This window comes from Pimephales promelas, chromosome 8, assembly GCF_988280905.1.
Source record: "Pimephales promelas chromosome 8, fPimPro1.hap1.1, whole genome shotgun sequence".
Taxonomy (NCBI): Eukaryota; Metazoa; Chordata; class Actinopteri; order Cypriniformes; family Leuciscidae; genus Pimephales; species Pimephales promelas.
Genome location: NC_142776.1, coordinates 35,028,300 through 35,045,093, shown reverse-complemented (window position 1 = coordinate 35,045,093; position 16,794 = coordinate 35,028,300). Strand labels below are relative to the sequence as shown.

Genomic DNA, 16,794 nt, shown 5'->3' with positions numbered 1-16,794 from the left:
ACTAATGTCAAGAAGTGCCAGGGTTTTTAGACATGACATGCATGGTATATTTCAAAAGTACCATAGTATTACCATCTGATAACATAGTCTTACCATGCAATTTACTGTATGCATGCTACTCAATGAAAACGCAGTAGTAGATGTCCAGAAGACCATGGCAGCACCCAAACAATGGTACCATGATATTACCATGGTACTTTTTGGTTAGTGCAAGACAAGCACGCCCGAATTACAGCAATGACATGCAGACTGTTTGATGCACAACGTGAATTTCTGTCAATGTCAAACACAACTTCGGGATACTCAAAAGAGCTTCAGGAAACCGAACACATCACTAGGACAAATCCAGCTTCACCCACACGTTTCATTATAACCCCTGCTATTCTCACATCCGGGATATGAAACATGAGCAAAGACGTGGAATGTTACATTTTTTTCCCCTCTCTCTCTCTCTTTCTCATGCGCCGTAATGATGGAGTAAAAAGCAGCATGATTGGTGGATGCAGGCGAGAAGAAAAATAAAACCCAGAACGTTGCTGTTGCACTCCGGACGCGACGCGACAAACGCGAATGAATCCAGCGCGTGCTTTCGATCACAGGTGAAGAATTGAAACAGAAAACCCTCTTGAATCACAGAAAAAACATCCACATCCACACAAGGAGCTAAAAGTACACAATGGTCGCTGGCGATGCGTGTCTCTCAGACAAGCTTAGCGCTGCGTCGCTTGAGTGACAGCTCGCTGGCCAATGGGAACATCCAGCGGCCCAGCTGCGCTTAGAACCGACCAATGGCGAACGGCAGAATACGGGCCTAAACGCAGGTTAGGCTGTCGTAGCAGGCGGCCAGCGCTAAACTTCACCAAATAATAGCTGTTTGTATTTTGGCTGCCGCAGTAGCCATTTTAGGTAAGCACATTTTTAACTTTTTTTATTTTAACGCGTCGCGCGCAAAACTGCACGGGGTAGGTGGAGCGCGGACGCGTCAAACTCTCGCATCCCCTCATGAATGAACTGCTCTTGTGCGTTAGGATTAAAGAAATTGCTCTGAGTTTTTTTCCCATCCCCGACTCCCACCCCCTCTAATTTTTTATGCATTTTTCTAAACTGTCATGGCGTTTAGTGTCCTTGGAAATAAATGCGGAGAGAGGAACGCGTAGGTTTTTGCGCTAGCTGATGTCCGGAGCCGGCGTGTCCAGGTAGGTGAGGTCGCGTTTGACGGTCCCTCCGCGGAGTTTGAGTGGCTCTTCACGCGTGTAACGCCTGAAATATAGAGCACCGTTGCCGTGACATTACAGTTAGCAAGCTGGCTAGCGCCCTACTGGGGCTAATGTATATGGGACACGATGTTAGTGTTTTTATAAGAGTGTTTTATGAGGCAAGTTTGGCATCTGTTGAGGCACAAAGCATCCCATGACTGTTATCAAGTACTAGGAACAATGTAACTTCTAGCACTCATGTGGTTTACTTCAAGCCCTGGTTTTTGCTGCATCCCCATTGAAATTAACGTATTATTTATTGATTATTTTTGTCACTAATAATGTTGTATTACTTTAACAACTTTATGCTTTTCCTTTTTTTATACATTGAAAATGCCTTCATTGACACCTGTCTTAACTCCAGGAATGGGTTAGTTAGTATCAAAGGCCCCACCGGGCTTATAATGTAACACTTTTGAAATTAATTGGTTTTATATATATATATTTATATCACCATTGATGTTGCGTTAGTGTCAACAGTTATTCTTTTCTTTTTATAAAATTATTAATTATTATTCATGACAGGTAGATTGACACCTATCATCATACCTCAATCTGTATCTTAGTTTGTGTTTGGGGTAATTATGTGATTATTATAAATGTATCTTACTAATAATGTTGCAGCACTATAACGTCTTTATATATTTATCATCACTAATTCAATGTCAATGCACCACAGGTAGATTGGTTTGTCTTAACTGAGGGAATGGGTTGTTTAGTATCACTAAGGCCCAGCTGGTTTTATGGTGTATCAGAAATGTAGGAGCTATTCATATGGATTTGTCACTGATATAATGTTGCTTTAGTAAAACACTTTTTCTTTTTAATATACATACAGTGCATCACAGGTAGATTGACAGCTATCTTAACTCAAACAATGGGTTAGTTAGTTTCAGGGGTCTCACCTGGTTTATGATGTAATAATATGATTATTATGGAATTAAGGCATTAATAATGTTGCATTACAGTGACAACATGTATTTATTTTTAATTCAATGGCAATGCAGATGCAGTACATGTAGATTGACACCCATCTTTACTCAAGAAATAGGTTAGTTAGTATCAAGAGGCCCACATGGTTTATATGAACCCTTTTGAAATGAATGTGTTCATATGGATTTATCACTAATGATGTTACATTAGTGTCAAAACTTTACGCTTTTCTCCCGTATGCAATTAAAATGCATGACAGGTAGACTGACACCTGTCTTATCACAAGCAATAAGTTAATTATTGTCAAGGGCCCGACCTGGCTCGTGGTGAATATTTTGTGATAATATGGATTTATGCCACTGATACAGTGCATCACAAGTAGACTGACAACTGTCTTACCTCAAGCAATGGGTTAGTTAGTATCAGGGTTCCCGCCTGGTTTATGATGTAATTCTGTGATTAAAATGGATTTATGTCGCTAGTAATGTTGCTTGTGATTACTGTAAATACATACCGTTTTTATTTGTTTATTCAATGACAGCGCAGGGCCTATTAGTGAATGTTTGGAACTTTTTCAAAGTATTTTAATCAAACCCATTAAGAGATTTAATTTAATTAATAAGTGGAAAGACGTTTTTTGTTATAACCTGCTATTAATGCACGTCATTCATTTGAACAAACACTTTTGTGTTTATAAAGTGATGCCATGGTCACAGGTGGTGATAGTGATAGATTAAAGTTGACTCACTACTTATAGTCATACCGCAATGCAATATATAAACCTTGAACAATAGTTAGTGTTGAATAAGAATACATTTATTTATATTATAGACATTAGTTATTCAACATTATTAATGTCTACTGCAGTTGTCTTCATCATAATAGGCACTTTTCCCAATTTATTCATGTGTTACAATTACAAGAATTCAATTACTAAGATAACTTTCTGAATTTGAAACACATTCTATGCTTTATAAAAATTACTTGAGCAGTTGTTTTTTATGCTTTGTTTTAATTTCTATATTCATGAATCCTTATATCTCTGTATTCCAGACGCAGACACCAAGATCAAGAAAAAATGAAAATACAAAAGAAGGACAAGCAGGTCAGTGTATCACATGTGTTCCTGACAGACACTCTGTGAGAGTTCCCTTAATCCGTCTCTCACACCATCTCTCACACTTTCATCATCATTAGCATCATTTTTAGTCCTTGCACTATAGCTATACTTCAGAAAGATCCTCAGTTTTGTTTAGCCTACTTTTTGACTTTAATATTTGACCTCATCGCACAGCATCTCAAATGTTGGTTTGATCATTCTGATATGCCTGACCCAAAGTCTGTTGCTTGAGTTTTTTCCCTTACTTAGCTTCTTAGGAGGGTAAACTTACCCTAATGATAACTTTCTTGAGGCTGTAAGTTTACGATTAGGATTTACGTTGCATACGAACGTAAATTATGAATTTTTTTGATAACATTGTTTCCTCCCTGAAGATAATTAAAGTTGTTTTTTCACAGTCAAGGAGATTTTGGAGTTCTCAGTTATGTTGCATAGCAGTAGCAACTTTGTGGTGTGTGTGTGTCCCACAATCCCTTGGGATAAGTAAAAATAATCAAAGGAGAAAAATGTTGAGACACAGTATGTGTTGAGAGCATAGCTCCGGTTATCTACTCATGGAATAATTTGATGAGATATTGTTGTATTCGTAATGACGTCTCTGGATTTAGATTGCAGGCAAATCTGAGCAGAGTTTATGTCGAGTTTTCTTCTGAATCATTAATTTGCTATTTCAACAGCTATGTTTCCTTCCAGATTTAATGCTCATTCTGGGATATTGCATAAGAAACGCTTGATAGAAACACCAAGATGCGCTCCGGCTCAATTGAGGTGTATACATTTTTATCTGATAAGAAGACATGTGCATAAACTGATGCATACACATTTACCGAATAAATCCCTCGATGCGCTACAAAAAGCTCATGTGACTTTGCCTCAACAGTGAATGTGATTGGATAACTGGACTAACCTCATCGCACAGCATTTTAAATATTTGGTTTGATCATTCTGAAATGCCTGACCCGAAGTCTGTCATCAAAATGTTTGGTGTAATGACCTCCCAGAACTGTCTCGCACAATTGCATACACAAACATCAGGCATCCAAATGCAAGATAACATGACAGCGTTTATTGCGTTTCATCTGTGAGCTCTGAGACGCAAGTCATTTAGGATGGAGGAAAAAGAGCCATTGGCTTCACCGATTGATTGGAGCATCTTCCAATTTCATTGCAGACATCCAATTTCCCATGATTCTCTTGAACACATGGGATGGAAATGCTGCTTTATTTACAAATTTTTTTATGTTCAATTCTGAACTTTGGATGGAAACATAGCTGTTACTACCTATGAGAAACAAGATATTCGTAAGTTCTCTTGTGTTTTTTTTTTCTTTCTTGTGGACACTTTTAATCCTTTTTCACAATTAGACTAATGGCCAGTTGCATAGCCACTATGTTAAGACGTTGTCTTACGCATTTATTTTGCTAATAGGCAATCAGTCTTAGGCCTTGTCCACACGGACCCGGATATTTTTATAACCGTGACTTTTTTTACGCGTTTCGGCCGTTCGTCCACACGGAAACGCAGTATCGGGACACTGAAACCAAACATTTTTGAAAACCCCTGCCAGGGTGAGGATTTTCAGAAACGCTGGTTACAGTGTTGTCGTGTCGGGGTTTTTGCCTTGCGACGTCAGAGTATGCGCCGTTATCCGCCTACCGGAAACCTGTAATAACTTTTTGTTAGGCTTCTGATTGGCCAACGTGGCTTTATGGTTGGGGTTATATCGGCGCCTGCTAGTGTGGCATGCTCTTGACAGCGCTTGCTAGCATGTTTTTGCGTTTTTTCTTGTGGACGGATTTTTTTTTTTAAAACGCAGTAGGAAAAACTCTGGTTATAAAAATACCGGTGTCCATGTGGACAAGGCCTTAGTTCTTATTCAAATTAGACCAATCTACCTTTTTATGTGACTAACTTAAAAAATGTAGGACTTGTCTTGAAGAAGAAAAAAAAAGACTACATTTTAAGACAATGTCCTGGACTGCATCCTTTTGATTGAATTTTTACTCTTTAATTCAATGTAGTTCTTTTCCAGAATTACAATTGGAGATGTGTAAAATGTAAATAATAATTTCGATTACTTTTGTCTGATAAATTCAAACAAAATGCCTTGCATTGCAATGATTGAGGTGATGAAGGTGTGTTCTTAAATTAACAATTCTGTCGGCTGTTTAGGCATTAAAGCAGCTTGCCCCATGGTATATAGAAAGTGCAGATGTGTTCATATTTGCATTTTATATGGCTTTGGATGTGGCTCATTCGTATTAGATTTTGTCATAATTATACATGTTATAATCTCAGATACATGGTCACAATTACTGGTGACAGATCATTTCTTCATAGCGTAAGCTTATACAAACCTGTGGCTCATCAAATGTTTGGAAAATTTTATTGAAAACATTGGTGGTAGATTTTCCTCAAGAAGAATCAAAGAGTTTTTATAATGACAGTTAACCAGTTACCAGGCATGAGAATGTCTGTTTGACATAACTGACCACAGCACTGCTCTTACTTCTGCTCTCAGTGATGCTGGAGTCAAATGCTTTCTAGAAGAGCAGGTTCTGTATGTGTAAGATTTTGAATTTTATATCTGTTGGCATATGCTGAACCTACATGGTATGACTTAAACCCAATGTAAATGCTGTGTACAAAGTTGCAAGTTGACATGAAATATAAATTATTTGAAATTGCATTTAGTTGACATTACATACTTGTCTAATTAATGTGCTCCATCTGTGCACTGTTATATATTACAGCGTTAGCATTAGCAAATAACTCTATTTGCAAGTATTGGCTCTGTATACACTTGACTTGACACTCGTTTTTGGTGATCAAATCGCAAGTGGTCAGTGAAGACCTGGTATTAGGTGTGTACATCTCTTTTGTCTACTGCACTTACTACTTCAGTGTTGTACTGCATACTAATAATATCAAGCATACAGAGAATTTATTTACACAAGCTTTTGCACAATTTTTTAAATTGAATAAAAACATTAATAAATTTTTTTTTGTAGCTTTCTTGTATGCAATGAAATTGATTTATACAGTAAAGTGATAAACAGAGCTAAGAACGATTACGGTCTTAGAAAGTGCAAGGAGTATGTGTGTGATGTGAGTCTGAAGTCTATGGAAATCCCCTATGTCTGATAAGTACTTCAGTTAGTTGACCTCCATTTAGCTGATACTTTCAGATGAGGATGTTGAGATGATGATAATGCTTAATTTTGTGTAAAGTTTTGCTTTTTTAATGTTTGATTAGGAATCAATGATATTCTCTAGCAATTACCAATGAAATCCAACTAAAGTACTTATAAAGATGGTGTTAGGTGTTGAAAGATTCACTTTGCCGTTTTCATGATTTGCCTTTCAAGTTGTGTTGTACTTCTCGATCCAATCTGTCTTCCAGCTTGTTTTGACTTTCAGGCTAGCAACACCCAGCTAATCATGCTAATTGTTAAGCAATCATTGGCCAAGCTTTGAAAGCTCATTGGAAACCGAGGTCAAAGTTGAATGTAATATGCTTGGTGTTTAATGCATTGGAGCGTGGAATCAGTATTTAAATATGTCTTAATATGTATTTATCTCTGTGGTAAATTTTGTTTAGTCAAGATTTAAGGGGGTAGAAAATAGTTTGCTTGATGAAAGTTTACTTATGCACTAATAAAATTATCCACAATACAGTACCTGAACCATGCATGGATCAGGCATGTGTGTGTATTCCAGTGTGCCTGTCTGTTTCCATAGACCGTAGTAATTAGTTCAAAGAATCAGTTGTGACATTTATGAGTTGTGTATGTATCCTAGCCAGTGTTGTGATCATGTATCAGTTAGGCAGAACATAAATCGATGTCAGCATCATTCAACAGTTTCTCGTGCTCCCCCTTGATAACTATTTCTGCGTCAGTAAATACATTTCATTGTTATACTTTGTAGTATCTCTGAAATGTACAGCGTTTTGCACCTTTTATGTGTAAAACCACTGAGGACACATCTGTGGAACAGTCGGATTGTCAGCCGGATCTGGGAGGCTTTTGGTCTACTGTCAGACGCAGAGGATCTAGTCTCAGTGCTGGGATCTCTTGAAGTGAAGAATGGTTGTGTGTAGTCAGTATAGCAACCTCTGACGCTTTGTCAGTTGTATGTAGTGTTCAACGGGTTTCATGTGTTCTTTGCTTTGAAACTGTGACCACCTGAATTTCACTGCATTTACAATAGAAGCACGTCGGGGTCACCAAGAGATTAAAAGGTATTTTCAAACTGAGAGACTTCGTGATTCGTTCAGTCTTAACCTGATTATGCTTAATTAGCCGACAGTGAACTTGATCATGTAAATGTGTTATGCCTGGTTCAGATTACACAATTTTAGCCTGATTTTGGCATGATCCGTTTGACGTAGGGTGTCGTGGGGATTCGTAAACGACAACGGGCGTCTGATGCAAGATTTGATCGTATCATCTCGTATAGTGTGTCAGCAAAAATGCTTCATGACAAAAAGACTAGCATGTTTAATTTTTTTAACGGTTGTCTACGATGTTTCCGTTACATGTGTAAAAGGTTGGCCAATAGGAGCAGAGAAGCCTTTCCGTACAGAACTTTCAAAAATGGCGAAACGAAAGAGAGACGATGGTGCTAACGTTAAAACTAAAAGTAAAAATATATAAGAAAACAATATTTTACCTCAAGTTCTCTTTGGAGGATTGACAGCCCATACTGTCCTCTTCGAGCAATCCAGGAACGTGTCCATTCTCAGGTTTTCTTTATTTTTTTACTTTTTTCTGAACACAGGACAGCGAATACAACACTCAACACTTCATCCATTGTTTGTTTACGTTTGTTTCCGGAAGTCACTCGCTACTACTTTCGCCTTCTTGATGACTTCACACGCGCCGTTAAAGACGGTATGCGATGACTGGTCAGGAAGCAACGTGTAGTCTGACATGTGTCTTGTCCACGACACAAGATTTTAGAAGTCAAAATCGCGTAATCTGACACAGTGACTATCGTAACAGACAAAAAAAAAAAAACAAGTGTAATCTTAACCAGGCATTAGCTAGGAGTGTAACGATACTCTTATGTCATGATTTGATACATATCGCGATACTGAATTATCGATACGATATTATTGCGATACTCCAAGACATATGGTAAAAGGTTAACAAAAAATGAACTGTTGATTAAAATGCTAAATTTGAGGGTTTAAATTAATAGGCTTGGACTTGGTGCTTGTAACCCAAGGACAATGGTGACACCAGAATAACAATATTCATGATTCTGAAGTTATTGTAGATAAAAATGCTTGCATGCTTTCAATGACTAGATGTATTTAAAATAATCTTGACCACTTTTTAGTGGTAACATCAGACATTTGGCGTTATCAGGCAGGACCCACAAATATTCCCCCATTGCATTATTATACATTATAAGCAACATTATATATTGTAGTTAAATTTACACTAAAACTCTGAAAACTTGAATTTTTTTCTCACAGAGTAATTTTTGTTTTGTAAAAATGTATATCCATGATACATATTGTTGCATTTTTGTTTTGCGATATATTGTGGCACGATATATTGTTACACCCCTAGCGTTAACCCGTTTTCCTTTATCGGATATTATTTAAGGCCATAAACTGATCAGTCACATCTAGATTTTTGTCCCTTACGCCACTGCTTGCCCCCAGCATGTAAACGCTTTAAACCTGCTTCCTGTTGGCTTATTGAAGTGCTCATATGTGATATGTGACATGAACATGAAGAGGGATGTAGTCCAAACGGGCCGTTCGATGTAGGCTACTTCTGTTAAATAAAATATCTTGCTTGGCATTGAACTTTGAGCTTTATAATTTTACAGATATTATTTATACTCTAACAACAACATTACACACTAACTAAAGTTTGAAACATGGGATCACAAAGAACGGGACCTTTAAGCACACCCAGACAGAGCGAGCATTTTGCAGTAAGAAGAAGAAATGTATCGCAAACTCTTCTTCCTCTTGATCACACCCTTTTCTTGAAATATAGCAGAAGTGGTATAATCAAAATCCTCTTCTTCGGTTTATAATGCTTTATTTAACATCACAACTCCCAGAAGAAATGAAATACTCTTGAGTCAGATATATCTGCAAAAATATTGCGTTTTGACATTACTACCGGGAAATAAGTTAACCTGATTTAACCTAAGTCTTGTAAAAGTGGTTTTACTTTCGTTGTCGGGTTATTGATTTGCATGTAAACCACACAACAGGTTATTTCAATAAGCTGATTTTTGTGAGTTATCAATCTACTGGTGTGCATGTAGACATGCTCACTGTCATACAAATGATCTGATCTACATTTTGATTTGAATTTTGGTGGTGTCAAATCAAAGTAGTTCAATTTAGTTGTAATATTTCCTCACTGCGAGATGAGTGATTCAAAAAGGCACTTCCGACCCTGAGAGCTTCATTATCAGGCCTTCCTGAAGAACCGGCAGGGATTCCCAGTGATTTGGTTATTTGATTTTGACCAATTTTACATCACTGCAGGTTTATAAAAACTACAAATACAAAATTTGCCTGTATATGAATTTTTTTTTTCTTACAAAAGTAAGAAACTATTTTATACATATACATTACCAATTAAGGTTTGTGGTCAGTAAGATTTTTTTTAAGGATTTTTTTTTAAAAAATTTTTTTTCAGCAAAGGTCCAATAAATTGATCGAATGCTTCCTTGAGACCTATGCCTTCTCTTTTTCTCTGTCTGTTTTTAACACAAGAACATATAATCTTTCCATTCATTCCAAGTGTGCGATTTTTATTCAGCTTTTGTCTGAATCCATAAGCAAAACAAGATGGACTTTATTTAGGGAGGTTAAAGGACAAAAACAATGAAATCTTTCAAAATTTTGCATTTTGTTATTGCAGTTAGCTTGACTGCTATCGTGCATTTGGTGGAGAGGAGAGGTGAAAGCATGTTAGTAGGAGCGATGTGTGTGTATGTTTCATAAAGCACATTTGAGCAAGGTGTGTTCAGGTTTGGATCTGGCATTGACTGAACTGCAGCTGTCGCGTTTGGGAGTTGGGAGTTGGTATTGATTCATAGGGAATTTGATTGGAACGTGTGTATGTGTGTGCGCTTGCGGTTGGCAGATTTGCCTGGCGAGCATGCATACTGCAGCACGTCACGGGAATAGTCTGCAGTGTTTGCTTCCGTGCATTAGCTTTGCGTGCATATGTGTGTGATGCATAGAGAGAGAATTAAAAAAAAGTGAAAAGGGCAGTCCAGTTGCGAGTTGTCGTTTTACAGTGCAGTTAAGTACAAAAAGTATTTTTTTTTCCACCCATGTAGATATTGGCAATATTACCTTCAGGAACAATGAGGTTGATGCTTTTTAGACCCCAGAAAGGAAAGGGTTACCACGGAGACTGCGTGTTTACGTTCCCGCTTCCCACAGCTTGGTCCCGAGCCTTTTGTCATGACGACGGCCCTGATTCCAGCCCGCTTGCTTTGGAAAGCATGTGATTCATTGACATTATCCCCATACCTGCCTGCAGTCGCATGCCCTGTCGGGGAGTGTGTGTGTGTGTGTGTGTGTGCCTGCACATGCGCGCTGTTCCACGTGTGCACTGCAACACTAAGGCATAGTTAAAAATAAACGTGCTTCTCGGAATAAGAGATACAGGGCGAAATGTGTACCAGAAACACAAATCTCACAGACGGCAGTGAATTCTGTTTAATTCATAAATGTTTTTTTCCTGTAGAAGTAGAAGAACAGTTTTAATTTAATCTGCCCTGTAATGTGTAATTGGGCATCTCATGACTGCACTGTGATTTTCTTTTACGATAGAGCACATATGTAAATAGGAGTGAATATGGATTGAAGACATTATAAAGCTCATTCATTTTGTCCCATAAAATAACCTATGATACATGGATTACCCTGCTGATAAAAGCAGCTTAGAGTGTTTGAAAACTTGAGTGCTCTTTAAAGCTACACTGTGTGATTTTTACCCCCATCTAGTGAATATTAGTTTCTGTTTCTCTCAATTCCGATTTCGTTTTAACTCCTACGGTGGCCAATGTCGTCCAGGATTAACATGGCTTCCAGTTCAACCTCGTCCATGGTTGTTAACTCAAACGTAAACGCGAAAGGCGAAGCTTGAATTAACAGGTATTTCCCTCTTTGGCTAATGTACTTTCAAGATGTGGCGACCGACATTAGAACCCCTTACTCGTATGTATTTTCAATGGCATATTATACACTCACGAGAATACTTTGTTACTTGAACGAAGTAAATATCCATTAATGACCAGATATATTTTTGAAAGAACTAAGTCTTTTTAGTTAAGAATAAACTAAAAGAGTTACACAGTGTAGCTTTAAAACTCCAGTTCATTTTGCATTCACACTGTCCGTGGACCCTGATTACTTTTTTTTTTAGTTTGTTTTACTTCAGTATATATAATGTGTAATAAACCAGCATGAAATTGCCCAAAACATGTGTTCTATTCACAACTAGCAGATGGTTTGACTGGACAGGACAGTCTTTGATGTGTCTGTTTCAAACAACACAAATAGTGTTTAATTAGAGGAGCGAATTCTAATCTGTTTTCTGTTTTTCCAGATGTCTGCCGCCCATGTACTAAAGCACACTCCATCCGCTGCTGCCTCGAATGCCTCTGACCAAAACGCACAAACTACATTTCCCATCGGCCACTTGGGCAAAGAACAGTTACGGATTATTGGAGGGCCGCCCAATCATTGCATGACTCACACAAAGGCTGGGTCTGCGGCCAGCAGTCACAGTCTCCGCCCTTCATCAATCAACAGCGAGGAGGATGATGGAGGGGGTGGGACCAGGGTGAAGAAGAAACGAAGGAAAAAAGACAAGACCGAGTCAGAGTGGAACAAAGATGGAGAGAGCAACGCTAAACCAAAGAGAAGGGTGCAAAAAGAAGGGAAGGAGATGCTTCCGAGAAAGTCAAAGACGGTGAAGGAACAAAAGGATCATAAGAGGGAGGCGAAAGGTCAAAAGGAGGTCAAAAAGGTCAAGAAAGGTCAAGATGTGAAAGTGAAACCACAGCCCAAGAACACTGCAACACATCCGCCCTCCAAAAGAGGGAGGAAGCCAAAGTGAGTTGGTTAAAAGATAAAAGATTTGTCATTTTTGGGCAGATATACATAAACAACCATTCAGAAGTATTCATTCAGAAGTATTCATTCAGAAGTATTCATTCAGAAGTATTCATTCGGAAGTATTCATTCGGAAGTATTCATTCACACAAGTATTCATTCACACAAGTATTCATTCACACAAGTATTCATTCACACAAGTATTCATTCACAAGTATTCATTCACAAGTATTATTTTTTTTTTTATTGAATGTAGTGGGCCGGTTTAACAAAGATAGACTTTGACTATGGCTTAGATATAATAGATAGATAGTCAGACTTTAGATAGACATCTAAATCAGACCATTGCACAAATCACTGCACACTGCAATGCTTTCTGGGTAAAATAAGACACTTTTCAAAACTAAAAACATGAAGGATAGAGTAAGAGCATTCAACCGCTTAGTGCAGTTTACCCCAGCGGAAAATGTGTGTTTGTTGGAGGAGTATCACAGTTACAAGGACATTTTAATTTAGCGGAGAATGTAGTAACAAGAAGAAAAGTTTAATTTGGAAAAAGATTGCTATGACAGTGTGGCGAGCAGGATGAGGTCGAGGCCGGTGACGTGATTGAAAATGAGCGACACCTGCGAGACGCACCGGTCTCGTATTTTCACTGTCGTCGCTCCTCCTTTATGCTTCCGCTCATCCGTGAGATATACGAGACTGGTGCGTCTCGCAGGTGTCGCTCATTATCAATCACGCCACCGGCTTCGCCACCGCTGCTCTCACCTCCCTCGACCTCGTCCTGCTCGCCATAGACAGTTAACAGCAGTAATCCGACCATTGTGCGGAACGTTAAAGATGTACAGAGAAGATACAAAAATATATTTCCAGTAGGTTACTGCGGTCCCCTAAAACACTTCTCTTTTGAGACATTTTCTCTTTTCTTTTGGCTGTTGGTAACGTAACTGATTGTTACTGCTTGTTGCCAAGGTAACAGATTCTTAGACCCAAGTTAGGAAAGGCATCTAATTTTTTTTTTTTTTCTAAATTAAGTCGGTCTTTATTTTTTTGAAACAATCTAACTTGCATTAGACTATGAGCTAATTTTAGACTTGCCTAACACTATAGACTGGTCTAAAATTGGCCCAGCATATATTTTATTTATTAGAAAGCTTTTTTAACATTCTAATATAATTATCTTTACTGAATAATTTCTTTCTTAATAATAAAAAAAATTCTTACTGACCCCAAACTTGTGAACGGTTTTGTACATGACATGAAATGGAGGTGTTTTCAATGCTACAAACATTAATATTCAGTCAGTGTTATTTGTCTAACACTGGAGTTATTATGTGCTTTATAACAAGACAATAATAGCAGGTATATTATATTCAACACACTTGGGGCCTAGTTTACTATGAAACGTCTTAATTGAAGGCAGCAAACTAGTTTTATGTCAGTAAATAATTTTTAGTCGCTGATTAACAAATGTTAATCTTTTATATGTGAGACAGTTTTTTGCATGTACCGTCTCAGCGCTGTTCTTGCTACGCTCAATCATAGACCTTTTCATATCTTGATTAGGTGAAATGTGATGCAGGGATTGTGGATGTTACAAGGTGAATGTGGGTGCTTATTGGTTTCCAATTTGAAACCAAGGTCAAAATATGAAAGCTGCAACCACGTGAAGGCTTTTTGAACTTTTGGTTATTTTATTGTGTGTTTGGAGAAATAAAGGTGCAGTTATAGGCATGCATTTGTAAGGTATTCAAAAATGTAATATCACAATTATGGCTCTTTAAAATGACCCTCCAGACTCAAGAACTTGTGAGTTTATGCCAATTGTCTTTTATGGGATACATTCACTTTTTTTAACTTCCTTATCCACTTTGTGGTTCCCTTTCAACACTCTCCAACAGTAAAGCAATGACATGATGCGATTATTAGTGCTGTGCTCCAGCAAAACTGTAGTGCTGCTTGTCTAAGTTATAACCCAGGATGCGTCTGCACAGCACATGTTGGTGTTTTGTACCATAAAATGGCCTGATATTTGTCAGTTAAAGAAGCCCCTGGTGGTTTGCTATACGATTTGTCAACCTGTGCAAAACTGTGCCAGTATGATGGATTTTAATACTATGTGTTGCTGTTATGCAGAGAGCAGGGTGCCATGCCTCCGGAGAAGAAGAAGAAGGGAAAGAGGAAAAGTGAGGCTATACTTGAGATGGTGGAGAGTGATGACACAGCCTCTCTCAGCACGCTCGCCACCGGCGGTGAGGAAAGCACCGACCCTATGGATAACACTGTGAGTTTTCCTGAACTGATCTTCATCAGGCCTCTGGGTTTCACATTTCATCATTTCATCATTTTTCAAAGAGATACAAACTACGAAAGAAAGAAAACGTGGTCAGAGTAACCATTTAAATGCAAATTTATAACCATTTAAATAACATAAATAACATAATAAAATGTGTTATGAGTGATTTTGTGTAATTTGTAATTACTTCCCAATCAGGTAACGTTGTACCAGTAATCTTTGGATATGCACAATATTTTTTTTTTTTTTACACAAACTAAACAATCAAATTATTCTTTCCTCTTTTTCTTTTACTCTCTGTGCAGAAAAGGCGATCAGGGCGTCAAGTGAAGCGGCGGAAGTACAACGAAGATCTTGATTTCAAGGTCGTGGATGATGACGGGGAGACCATTGCCGTGTTGGGCGCGGGCCGAATTGCTGCCATGTCTTCCTCTACTCTCGCCTGGCAGGCTGAGGTAACTGTGCCAACATCTGCCATTATGCCACAGCACACACCTGCCCTAGTTCTGGAGGAGCTGAGCAAACACACACACTGAAATAATCACTCCCACCTTCTTTCTTTCCAGGAACCCCCTGAAGATGAGGCTAATATTATTGAGAAAATACTCGCTGTGCGAACGGTCAAGAAAGAGGTAAAGTGATCAGATTACATGTTACATTAAAAATTCTTATTTGGCCATTTAAGTGATATCTTGTTCAATAAATGATTCTCAAACCTTTGTATTTTTTCCACCACCACCTTAAACATTTGATTAAATCCTTTATTTACACCACTGTGGTAAAAGAACAAAGTACTGAATTCACCTAAATGCATATACTATTCATTACACTGGGGTGCAAATAACATCTGCCTACAAGAATATTCTCTGTGTTTGATCTATGGTTTTTTCATTTAGACATCCCCTGATGAAGCACCAGAAGAGTTGGAGGAGTTTTACGTCAAGTACAGAAATTTGTAAGTGTACTCATGCGGATCAAACTGCTGTTACCTTTTTTGTGCTCTCAAACTCTTGAACACTCAGCTTTTCAAATTGTCAGAGCAAACGCATAACTCATATTGTGTAATTCATTACTTCAAATCATTTATGCATTAAATTATCCATCTGGTAGAGAGGTAATACACTCTACCTCATGAAATTATTTGCTGTATCAAAAATGGGGTGGATCTTTTTCTGGTGTTTTTTGGAAATTACAGTACTAGTTATTGGGTCAAGTTTAACCTTAATATATATATATATATATATATATACATTTCCCCCAAAATCTTTTAGCAATGAGTGGATATTTACATTTTACATTTTGTTGTTAAATTTACTGTAATAAAATGTATTTAATATCGTTTTTATTTTTGCATTACAGTATTGATATAATACAGTGGTGATGTGCTTAATTTTCATGTCAATAATACCTCAATACAGAAATGTTTTGAGAGAAATGTACAGAAATGTGCAGAAAAATCATTTCAATATCGTTTCTTATTTCTTTCTTTTGAATTTGAGTTTAAACGTGATCAGTTTTGTGTGATACACACAAATATGGATGGAGAAACTCTATACAATGCTATTTTAAATGAAATGCATGCATGATGAATGCATTCAGTGTTGTTTACAGCACATTGTCAGCAATGAAAGCTTTTTCTCATTGCCAGCTCCTATCTGCACTGTAAATGGGCGACCTTGGAGGAACTGGAAAAGGACCCACGCATTCAACAAAAAATCAAGCGCTTCAGAAACAAGCAGGCACAAATGAAGCACATTTTCACAGAGGTGTGTCTGCCAAAACATGCTGCTGTTTGCTCATTTAAAGTTAAAACCTGGAAAGTCATCAAATATAATTATGATGTAAAAGCTGAAATCCATGCGGACAATTTTGTGCAAGTATTTCACCTTTGAATCTGTCCTGTATACATGTGTATTATTTGCTTAAATATGCTTGATGTGATGTTGTGTTTCTCCTCAGCCGGATGAAGACCTTTTTAATCCAGATTATATTGAGGTTGATCGGGTTTTAGAGATCGCTATCACCACTGATACAGAAACAGGAGAGGTGAGACACTCTTCAAATGAACTCCTG

General features: G+C 37.8%; 1 protein-coding gene across 5 annotated transcripts in view; it reads left to right on the top strand.

The window, feature by feature from the left end:
* Window positions 1–459: 459 nt before the first annotated feature.
* chd6 (chromodomain helicase DNA binding protein 6) overlaps window positions 460–16,794 on the top strand; it is a 42,570-nt gene continuing 26,235 nt past the window's right edge. For 3 of the 5 annotated variants that reach the window (XM_039692089.2, XM_039692088.2, XM_039692086.2), the window contains exons 1-9: window positions 460–599; window positions 3,243–3,294; window positions 11,914–12,422; window positions 14,562–14,709; window positions 15,027–15,176; window positions 15,288–15,353; window positions 15,618–15,676; window positions 16,370–16,487; window positions 16,681–16,767. In XM_039692089.2, the coding sequence (XP_039548023.2) occupies window positions 571–599; window positions 3,243–3,294; window positions 11,914–12,422; window positions 14,562–14,709; window positions 15,027–15,176; window positions 15,288–15,353; window positions 15,618–15,676; window positions 16,370–16,487; window positions 16,681–16,767 (1,218 nt within the window). In that variant the 5' untranslated portion in view covers window positions 460–570. Of the gene's footprint in view, window positions 907–1,120; window positions 1,197–3,242; window positions 3,295–11,913; window positions 12,423–14,561; window positions 14,710–15,026; window positions 15,177–15,287; window positions 15,354–15,617; window positions 15,677–16,369; window positions 16,488–16,680; window positions 16,768–16,794 lie in introns of all 5 variants that reach the window. The other 2 variants (XM_039692087.2, XM_039692090.2) reach the window with 2 other exon arrangements.